The sequence below is a fragment of the Rhincodon typus genome, chromosome 19, assembly GCF_021869965.1.
Source record: "Rhincodon typus isolate 14 chromosome 19, sRhiTyp1.1, whole genome shotgun sequence".
In the NCBI taxonomy this organism is placed as follows: domain Eukaryota; kingdom Metazoa; phylum Chordata; class Chondrichthyes; order Orectolobiformes; family Rhincodontidae; genus Rhincodon; species Rhincodon typus.
The window spans coordinates 10,803,964-10,815,321 of NC_063350.1; the positions used below are offsets into that span (position 1 = coordinate 10,803,964).

The following is an 11,358-nucleotide window of genomic DNA, read 5'->3' on the forward strand; positions in this document are numbered from 1 at the left end:
CATGGCCGAACACCTAACCTGCACATTCCTGGACACTATGGGTAATTCACCATGGCCGAACACCTAACCTGTACATCTTAGACTGCGGCACAAAACCACAGCATCCAGACGAAACCCACGCAGACATTGGGAAAATGTGCAAACTCCACACAGTCGCCCAACGCTGGAATCGAACGCAGGCCCCTGGCGCTGTGAGGCAGCAGTGCTAACCGTGAATGTCTGCAGAAATTTTAAATAAACGACTCAGACAATAGCTGTAAAGATGGTGCAGCTGCCAATACTCACAGAAGGAAACAATCCTGTCATATGGTGACTCCTTTCCTACTGCTGAAGTAATGAAAAAGAAACAGGCAATGTAAGCCATTGTTTGTAAGATACACCAGACTTGGACATCACGACAGATGGGGCAGTAATCTAGTTCGCAGGCTTTACTATTGAGGAGCTACATCAGACTAGGAAGGTCTAGGTTGGTTTCTGAATTAGAAGGCTGTAAGATCAAGTCCTGTGTCGCAGCACTGCACTGAGGGAGAGCTACACCATCAAAGGCAACAATTCCTTTTGAGGGGATCTTAAATCGAAGCAACAACAACAAATAAAAATTTCTGGCGAAAATCAGCAGGTCGGCAAACAGAAAGCAGATAATATTTTGAGTCTCTTGACCCTTCTTTGGAACTTATTCGGGAGAAAGAGGGAAAGAAAAGTTGACATTGGGGACCAGCGTTAAGTGAAAATGGGTTGCCCGTGCTGAAAACAGCCCATAATTTGAGAGGGCCTTTGGTGCGAGGTTGGGGTAAGGACAAGTGAGAAAGTGCTCAGGCCCTAAAATTATTGAACTTAATACTGAGTCCCGCAGGCTGCAGCAAACCTGAGACAGAGATGTCAGCCAGGGAACAGGGTGGTGTGTCAAAGTGGCAGGCAACAAGGATATTTTACAAACAGAACGTAGGTGTTCCACAAATTGGTTACCCAGTCTACGTTTCATCTCCCCACTGTACAGGAGACCACAGTGGGGACAGTGAATACAGTAGACTGGACTGTGTGGAGCAAAAACAAAGTTGCTGGAAAAGCTCAGCAGGTCTGGCAGCATCTGTGAAGAAAAAATCAAGAGTTAACATTTCGGATCCAGTGACCCTTCCTCAGAACTGATGGTGGGTGGGAAAACGTCAGTTTATTTGCAGAAAAACATAGTCCCCATTAACAACTATTCACCCTCCCAGCCTGATCATTATCAACTCTTTGTCTATCCAACTGCTCTTCTCTCTCTTTGGGCTCTATCCTATCGTTTACTCCCTACCCCATCCCCCTCCCTATTTTCTGCATATAAACTGACGTTTTCCCAGCCACCATCAGTTCTGAGGAAGGATCAACGGACCCGAAACGTTAACTCTGTTTTCTCCTTCACAGATGCTGCCAGACCTGCTGAGTTTTTCCAGCAACTTTGTTTCTGTTCCTGATTTACAGCATCCGCAGTTCTTTTGGTTTTTATAAAATACAACATTATTTGAAAATGAGCCAGGAAGGTATCCCTGATGTCCTGGCCAACACCATGAAGAAAAACAGAGGATCTCGTTGCAATCTCTTTGCCATTTTTGGGAGCTTGTTGTGCACCACTTGCCTTCTGCTTTTACTGTGGCAGCATCACAGACTGTCATATTCCTCATACCACGTCAGTTACTTCAGGCACAGATGTTTAATCAGGTGTACAGTATTTTTGGGGAGGGGTCACATGTTATTATCTTAAAGAGTGCGATGCAGACTAACCTCGAATATTGGTCTCAAATACAGAAGCGTTAACGTCTATGTTGAAGTCCATTCCATCCTGAAGAACATGAAAAACCCTCTGAAATTCGGTAACGTTACCCAGCACCTGAATGCAGGAGAGATTGGGACAGTGTGAGAGAACCTGTTCATTCAGCACCTCCTCCCTCCCCCATCACCACAACCACGACAGCAAACCTGTGGGGAAGTCATTAGCAATGGCCACTTGGGGTACGTACGGAAAAGTGACAACTATTGTGGAGCTGTACAACACACAAACCACTTCGAGAGTGAGGCGATGGAGGACAGGTTGGTGTTGGTCATGGAGGAGGACCATTCCCCCATCCATTTTCATTCTCAATACCTGACTGAAGCTGAATTAGGACTCCCACAAGGTTTAGTTCATGCAGGATCCTTCCAGACATTAAAAAGAGGCAGTATTTGGCCCATCGTCTCGGTCTGGTTTGCAGATCATGGATAAAAGGGGCAGTTTGTCATGTAATCCCTCACAAGTGAATCATTCCTCTTATTGCTTGTTAGTTAAAGATACCATGTCTACTTGCCTAACCCCACACCCACAACCAGTAGATCAGATTTCCACATGGAAACTAATCTTGAACAGAAGATTCCAAAGCACGTTTCCCCCAGCAAAACAGTGAGAGCAAGAAACAGATTGTAACCACAACTTTTGCCTCATGCAATTCAGCTGTGTTCCTGCTTGGACCCCTAAGGGGAAAACTGTTAATTCTTCAGAGACATTCTGATCTCATTCAACCACTGATCGCAGGCCCAGGTGTGCTCATTGGGCTAGACGCTATTTCTGTATATGAACAGGAGGTCTCAAGAAATTGAGCTCATTTAACTTGGGATCATTAAGGTTTGGCTGGATTTGGATTTGATGTTCTTAAAGTGAAGGGATAGGAAGCTAACTCCATCCTACACACACTCCTGTCCTTTTATTACATTTCTTCAGAGTTTTTTTAAAAGTACATGTTTATGCCATTAAAAGAAATGTTAAATTTGATTATTTTCTGTAGACAATATTCCTCAATCTCATTCTTGAAAAAGAATGCATCACTTGCTCATTAGGGGATGAACTCATTTTTAAAAAATGTATGTCTCGACTTTTAAAGGCCCAAGGGAATGGGTCTCCCACTCCTTTCTAGAACCACTGTAGACCTCAATCATTGGAAAGAAAAATAGCAGTAGTAATGAGTTTCCCTGGCTTAGACTGCATCAGATTAGTATCCATTTCACAACAAAGCACAAGCTTCAATTCCAATCAATAACACTCTTCCCCCTTTTTAAATGCCCCATGGGATGAGAGTGTTAACGGCAAAGCAACATTTGTTGCCCATCCTTAATTATCTTTTTTTCTTTATCATTAACAGGATGAGGGCGTCTCTGGGTAGGCAGCATTTATTGCCCATCCCTAATTGCCCCGAGGGCAGTTGAGAGTCAACCACATTGCTGTGGGTCTGAAGTCACATGTAGACCAGACCAGATAAGGATGGCAGTTTCTTTCCCTAAAGGACATTAGTGAACCAGGTGGCTGTAGGTCCCCAAGCGGAAAATGAGACGTTGTTCTTCCAGTTTACACTGAGCTTCGATGTAGCACTGCAGCAAGCCTGAGACAGAGATGTTGGCCAGGGAACATGTGGTGTATTGAAGTGGCAGGCAACTGGTAGGTCAGGGTCTTTTTTGTGGACAATACACATTCTACAAAGCAGTTACCCAGTCTACGTTTCATCTCCCCAGTGTAGAGGAGACCACATTGTGAGCAGCGAATGCAGTAAACTAGAGTGAGTGAAATGCACCTAAATTGCTGCTTCACCTGGAAGGGTCCTTGGTTAGTGAGGAGGGAGGAGGTAAAACAGGCAGGAGTTACACCTTCTGTGATTGCATGAGAAGGTGCCATGGGGCTGTGGGGTGCTGTTGGGAATGGAGCAGGAGTGGACCAGGGTGTCCCAGAGGGGACAGTCCCTGCAGAAGGCAGACAAGGGAGGGGAGGGGAATGTGTGTCTGGTGGTGGCATCTCGCTGGAGGTGGCAGAAATGGTGGCTAATGATCCTCTGGATCTGGATGCTGGTGGGATGGTAAATGAGGACATGGGATACCTATTATTGTGCATGGGAAAGGAAGGGGTGAGGGCCAAGTGTAGGAGTTGGGTCAGACATAGCTGAGGCTCCTGTCAACCACAGGGGTGGGGAATCCTTGGTCAGGAAGAAAGCAGACATTTTGGAGGCTCCAAAATGTAGAAACTGGCATCATCGGAACAGACGGGACAGAGACGGAGAAACTGGGAGAATGGAATGCAGTCTTTACAGGAAGCAGGGAATGAGGAATGTATAGTCCAGGGAAGTGTGCGAGTCAGTGGGTTTGTAATAGATATTGGTGGCCAGCCTATCCCCGGAAATGGAAACAGAGATGTCGAGGAAGGGAAGGGAGGAATCAAAGATGGACCAGGTGAAGGTGAGGGAAGGATGGAAACTGTAAGCGAACTTTTCCAATTTGGGACGAGAGAGGGAAGTAGCACTGACGATGTCATCAATGTATGGCCCAATGGTGCCCTCCTGCTCTTGCATTCTTTAACTGGCAACAAAACCAATGGCGGGGAGAAAGATTGTCTGAAAAAGGAGGGTTGGAGAAAAACTGGCTTGGACTGAACACGTCGGGTCCAGACAATCCAATCAACTGAAGCACGAATGTACACTTACCAACAGAGTGTCCAATGCATCGATCAATGTCAGGGAAAAGCTGCAAATGCAGAAAATAAAATTACCTTTTCGCACAGTAATGGATGTTTGACCCACCAAATTGACTGCTAACCTGCTGGGATTAGTGGCTATAAAATAAATTGTGTGCGCTTAACCTCCAGAGAATTTTTATTCACTTTCTCTCCCAAAGGGTATCTGACCAGGATGAATTCATAGATCATCATAGAATCCCTACAGTGTGGAAATAGGCCCTTCAGCCCAAGTCCACACCGACCCTTGGAGTATCCCACCCAGACCCACACCCCTATAACCCACCTAATCTACACATCCCTGAACACTATGGGCAATTTAGCATGGCCAATCCACCTAGCCTGCACATCTTTGGAGTGTGGGAGGAAACTGGAGCACCCGGAGGAAACCCACACAGACATGGGGAGAATGTGCAAACTCCACAGAATTCTGATGCTGTAGTTCTCTTCAGCCTTTCAGTAACTGGTCATTCCTCACTTCTGGCCTTACAACCTCCACTTGAGGTCAGCAAAGCCAACTGGGAGAGAAACTGAATTAAAGCCTTTGTAGGCTGAGTAGGCAAGTACTACAGGATACATACCATTCTGTAGGTTTGGGGACTGGTTCCTGTTTGCAAATTAAAACATGATGCCTACCCACCCTAATGCGTTTCTATTAACCCTCAAGCGTTACTGGCAGGGCCAGAACCCATTGCCCATCATCAGTTGCTGCTGAGAAGGCAGTGGTGAGATGCCTTCTTGAACCACTCCAGTCCCTGTGAGGATGACACTTCCACAATGCTGCTGTGGCACAAACCTGATGTTGTTGCCGCTGTTGAATAAAGAAGCACAAAATGGATACAGAGCAGAATGAAGACATTCATTCCATCTTTTCAGTGCTGCCCCTCCGAATGAGAAATTCTTCACTCACTGTCAGGGACAACGTTTCTCCTATTGCTATTGCTTCTTTTGCCAATTACTTTAAAGCTTTTCAGGGTTATGGGGAAAGGCAAGGGAGTGGACTTGGTTGAGTAGTCCTGACAGAAATCCAGTACACACATGAAGGACTGAATGGACACCTTCTGTCCTGTAAATATTCTATGATTCTCGAACTGCTCCAAGTAGCTTTATAAATTCCCTGTTCCCCCAATACTCTTAAGTGCTGTTTCGGAAGCCCCAAAAACCTGGTTGCTCAAATACCGAGGGCAAATTTAAGAAAGAAAGAAAAATAATATTTTCAAGTAGCAAACAGGCAGCAGCTTTAAATTAAATCATATAGACGCACCCACATTAATTTAAAAACTACAATACCCATGACATGAAAAAGCAAAAGAAGATGCTAAAAGTAAAATTTCCGAAGAAGGCACCTAACAGTCCCCTTCTAAATCCTGTACCTTAGAAATTCCAGTTCTCATGGATTTACTGTGGGCCCCACTCCACTAATTCCTGCTCCCATAAATGTGAATCAACATTGGACCGTATCAGCCTTTGCTAACGTCTTAATAATTTTGGCATGTGTAGCTACAGTACAGATACACCGGCCCAATGACGGGTGAAGAAATATGCATCTACTTTATTTTCAGAAACCTTAACCGTTCAGAGGCACAAAGTCAATTTGCTGTAAGTAACACTGCGTAACGGCACGGAGTTTAGCTGCTACATGCATAAGTTTTCAGCTCCAGCTCAGATGGAGCTAGCATTTAATGATTGTTTTGCATCTGTACAAAGCAAAGGCATCTCAAGTGATATCTGTGGACACACTGCCTTTAGGTATAGTCATATGCAAAATCTGGATCAATTAGAAATGGGACACCCCTTCGCTTACTCCAAATGTTAACTGCAGCACCTTTGCTAAACTCAACTATAGAAACATAGAAAATAGGAGGAGTAAGCCATTCAGCCCATCAAGTCTGCTCTGCTATCAATATGATCATTGCTGCCTAGTTTGCTTAGAACTTTATAGATTTCTATGAAATAAATCGCCCTCCACACCACTCTCCCACCTCTCTTTTTCTAAACTCCAGTGATTAAAGTCCTAACTGATCCAGCCTCTCTTCATATGTCTGTCCTAGCATCCCAGGAATCAGTTCATTGCACCCGCTCCATAGCCAGAACATACCTCCTCTGATAAGGAGACCAAAACCACATACAATATTCCAGGGTGTGGTCTCACCAAGGCCCCTGTAAATTTGCAGCAAGATTATCCCTGCTCCTGTAATCAAATCCTATTGCCACGAAGGCCAACATAGATTTTCTTCTTCATTTGCATGCTTATTTTCAGAGAATGGTGTACAACACACTCAGGTCTTGTTGTACTTCCCCCTTTCCCAATCTATTGCCATTCTGATAATGATCTGCCTTCCTGATTTTGCTTCCAAAGTGGATAACCTCACATTTACCCACATTATACTTTATCAAAACAGAGATTAAGCTTGGGACTTCCCAAACTAATTGCTATGCATTTCCTCAATTGAGATATCTCATCAAAATGCCTTAACTTGTCAAAAAGTATTCAGTACACAGTTGTTGTTTTCTCCTGAATATGCTTGCATATTCACACAAAGATATAAGTAAATTAACCCAAAGCTTAGTGATTGCTGATTTTGAATAGCTTGAGTTGGGATTGGGTTCTTTCATCCACTTCAAAACATTTAGTATAAATTTATTATTTTGAAAAATCCTTTATTCGCTAGATAATGAATGCAGCTGGAGGTCAATTAAAACTTACCTGCCCCATGTATCCTGACCATCACAGGTCAAGGGTCGCAGTTCATCATAAGGAAAAGCGTTCTCCAGGTAATTGTTGTAGGCATGATAAAACATATCCTTAACTCGCTGTCTGTGACCGGAAATGGGGGATGTGGGGAGGGAGAGAAAAAAAACAAACATCGCTTAGAGATTTTCCGTGCAGTTTGTTTTAATTTTCCAACCAAACCCCAGAGAAGCACAAAGCCCAAACACTTAGAACTATAGAAGTGCTTATGTTGGAAGGAAGTTAAATTAGCGAGGTCACAATGTGGTCTCTTCTACAATGGGGAGACCAAAGGCACGCTGGGAGACCATAGAGTTGTAGAGTCATAGAGGCAGACCCTTTAGTCCAACCAGTCCATGTCGAACATAACCCCAAACTAAACTAGTCCCACCTGCCTGCTCCTGGTCCTCCTATTCTTGTACTTATCCATGTGTCTTAAACGCTATAACTGTTCCCGCATCCACCACTGCCTCTGGAAGTTCATTCCACATGTGAACCACCCTCTGTGTAAAAAAATTTGCCCCTTCTCTTTTTTTTAAAATCTCTCCCAGTCACCTTAAAAATAGGCCCCCAGTCTTAAAATGCACCAGCCTACGGAAAAGACACCTGCGATTTATCTTATCTATACATCCATTCATCTTACCATGATCTTATAAACTTCCATAAGGGCATCTCTCAAACTCCCACATTCCAGTGAAAAAAGTCCCAGCCCATCCAGCTTTTCTTTATAACTTAAACATTCCATACCCAGCAAAATCCTGGCAAATCTCTTCTGAACCTTCTCTAGCTTAATAATATGGCCCGTTCAGTCAGCAAGTGTGACTCCAACTTTCCCACGGCCAGTAATTTGACTTCTCCACATTGCTCTGACACTTACATTTGTGTCTTTGGTCTACCGCTAAATTTTTCAAATCTCACAGATGGAATTTGTTCAAATTTGTAAAAAATTTGTTGTTGGGATGTGAGCATCACCAAAAAGGCCAGCAGTTTTTTTTTTAACCCATCTCTACCTTCCCTCTGGGTGACTTCCTTGGCTATTTCAGAGGCAAGCAAGAGTCAACGACATTGCTGTAGGTCTGGAGTCACATGCAGGCCAAACCAGGTAAGCGTGGCAGATTTCCTGTGACAGGTCAACACCATTACAGGTATATGGAAATCTATGAGAGCGTTAGGGTTAGGCAGATTTCCTTTCCTAAAAGAGGTTAATGAACCAGGTGGGATTTTATGACAAAATAGCAGTTTCATGATCATTATTGAGGAGGCTTCCCTTTTATTCCAATGGGTCAGGGAATCAGAGAAGGAGTAGTACCCTTGGAGTGCTGAAAGGGGAGGATAGATTTTGGTCGTGGCATCATACCGATGGTAGTGGAAACGGCAGAAAATGATCCATTGAGTTTTACCATCAAGAATTTTAGATGTTTCAATCAAACCAGTTTCTCATTCTTCTAAACTCCAGGGAATATAAGCCTAACATACTCCATCTCGAGGGCAATCCTTTTAGCTCAGGTGTCTGGAACGGGAGTTCAGGTCTTTGTACAGTAACCTGATCAGTATACCCTGAATAAAAGAAAAATTCCAAACAGCAACAGCAGGTCACTACAAAAATTTCCTTTATGATCATACGCTCCCTGACAGATAAAAATGTCTATCAGCTATTGTCTGACACCTATGGAAACATCATGATATTTCAAACCAGGCTACCAAGAAATCTACACTAATTGTCTCTGAAGCAGGAAACCATAAACCTATCTTTTACTTAAAACTGGATTAACAAGTTAGTTGCCAGGTTGCGAACAGGTTTGTACATAAGTCAGAGCACAACGCAGGACATAGCTGTTCATAAATCCAAGGAAATGTTCAAATGTTAGACCTTTAACATTAATGTTAATACATCCCCGTATGGGATCACATTCATAAATACGAGCATTCATAAGTCAAATGCTTGTAAATCAAGGTCCTCGTGTATTTACAAAATGCAACATTACAGATGTCTTCCTCTACCCAAACAAACAGCCATCATCACAGAAGTCTCTCTCTATATGTGTTCAAGGTACTCAATTAGTGCCCTCCATCTCTTGATCCTTCACCTTAATAATACAACTAACGTACCAGCAACAATCTATTGAGGTACAGTTGGTTACCTGGTTGAGAGGGTACACTTTCTACCTATTATGTAACATAACATGCAAGGATTAAACTGGATAAGTCAGTGGCAAGAATATACCAGATAGAATACAAGGTGAAGTGTGAAGTTATCCTCTTTAATTGGAAAAACAGAAAAGCAGATTTTTTTTTAACATTGTGAGGTACTGAGGAATATGTTGGTATTCAGGAGGATCAGACTCTAACTGAACATGCAGAAACAGCAAGCAATAATTTGTTAGCCTTTATTATGAAGGGATTGGAGTATGGGTAAATAAGTACTACTTTAGATAGAGCCTCAGTGAGGTGACTCTTGGAGTAGTGTGTAATGTTGGTCTTTTTACCCAAGGAAGGGACACACTGTCTTACAGAAAGATTGACTTTTGGGACAAATTAATTTTTCAATGTGGAGACTGAGCAGATTAGGCCTAAATTTTCTTGAGCTCAGAGGAATTAGAGGTTTTTGAAGCATTTAAATTCTTGAGAGATTTCATAGGTTAGATACTGGGACAATGTTTGCCTTGAATGGGATCACAATCTCAGAATGAGTGGCCTGTCATTTAGGATTGGGATGAGGAAAAATTTCTTCACTTAGAGTTGTCAATCTTTGGAATTCTCTATCCCAAAAACTTTATGAGTACTTAACCACTGAGGATATTCAAAACTGAGATTGATAAAGTTTGGATACTGAAGAAATCAAGGAACATGGGGAGAGTGCAGAAAGCTAAATCGGTCATAACTTTACTGAATGAGAGAGCAGGCTTGATGTGCCTATTGGTCTACTTCTGCTCCTATTTCTTCTGATCAGCTACATCCAGACAGTCCTGCTCTGTTTGGCAAATGGTAAGTCCTCTAAGTGCACATGGTTGGAGGGTGGGGGAGGGATCCTGTTCTAGTTTAACCAGATAATACCACAGTTTTCCACTGACCTCCTTGGTTATGAGGACAGTGAGGAGTAAAGCCTGGATTCCAATAATGAGCCATGTTTGTCTACTCAAATCACCAGTTGTATTCTGCAACACCATGGACATATGACCCAAATGTCAGATGGTCTACCACAGAGGCTCAATTTGTTTCCAACCTTCCATAACTAAATCGACCATCTTAGTGCCACCTTGACCCCAGAGAGGCCACTATGAAATCAGATGGGTTCGATGGCAAACTTGGTCACAAAATTACTAACAAACACAGGATCAGGCCCTTTCAAAGCAGATAGCAGTCATCAGCAGTTCCTCACAAGTGGCACAATGAACTAAGCAACGCAATGCAAATGTGTGTTTTGTATCATAGTACGGACATTATATCCCATCAGTCCAGATCATCTCATTTCACAAAGGATGTGAGTGCACTACAGAGAAAGTACAGATGAGATTTGCAAGTATGTTGCCAGGAATGGAGAATTTCAGCACGAGGCAAGATTGGATACGCTAGATTTGTTTTCTTTCAAATTTGAGGATAAGGTGTGATGTAAATTTAGGTGTATAAAATTAAGGATTCAAGATAGAGTGGATAGGAAGGACCCATCTCCTTTAGCATTGAAATCAATGACTTGAAGGCACAGATTACAGGGGAACAAAACAAAAATTGCTGGCAAAATTCAGCAGGTCCGGCAGCATCTGTGGGGAGAAAGCAGAATTAACGTTTCAAGTCTGGTGACCCTACGTCAGAACTGAAGGTTCTTAGAAGGGTGCCAGTTCATCCAGTAGGTAGTTGGGAATCTGGAGTTCACCGCCTGAAAGGCTGGTAGAAGCAGAAACCCTCATCATATTTTACAAATTGAGGTGCTGCAAACAACCGGAATATGGGCAAAGAAAACGGGCATAGAATAGAAAAGGTTTGGCCAACACTGACACGGTGGGCTAAACTACCCTTTCTTTACTGTAGACAACAAGGTGCAGAGCTGGACGAACACAGCAGGCCAAGCAGCATCATAGGAGCAGAAAGGCTGATGTTTCGGGCCTAGACCCTTCATCTGATGAAG

The 11,358-nt window shown here is 43.2% G+C and overlaps 1 protein-coding gene across 1 annotated transcript in view; it reads right to left on the minus strand.

Annotated features, from left to right (window-relative positions):
* Positions 1–11,358, minus strand: part of LOC125485498 (ER degradation-enhancing alpha-mannosidase-like protein 2) — a 17,232-nt gene that overhangs the window by 4,572 nt on the left and 1,302 nt on the right. Inside the window, exons 2-4 of the mRNA XM_048608533.1 lie at positions 7,212–7,322; positions 4,476–4,515; positions 1,762–1,867 (exon numbers count right to left, since the gene is read on the minus strand). Of these exons, the coding sequence (XP_048464490.1) occupies positions 1,762–1,867; positions 4,476–4,515; positions 7,212–7,322 (257 nt within the window). The remainder of the gene's footprint in view (positions 1–1,761; positions 1,868–4,475; positions 4,516–7,211; positions 7,323–11,358) is intronic.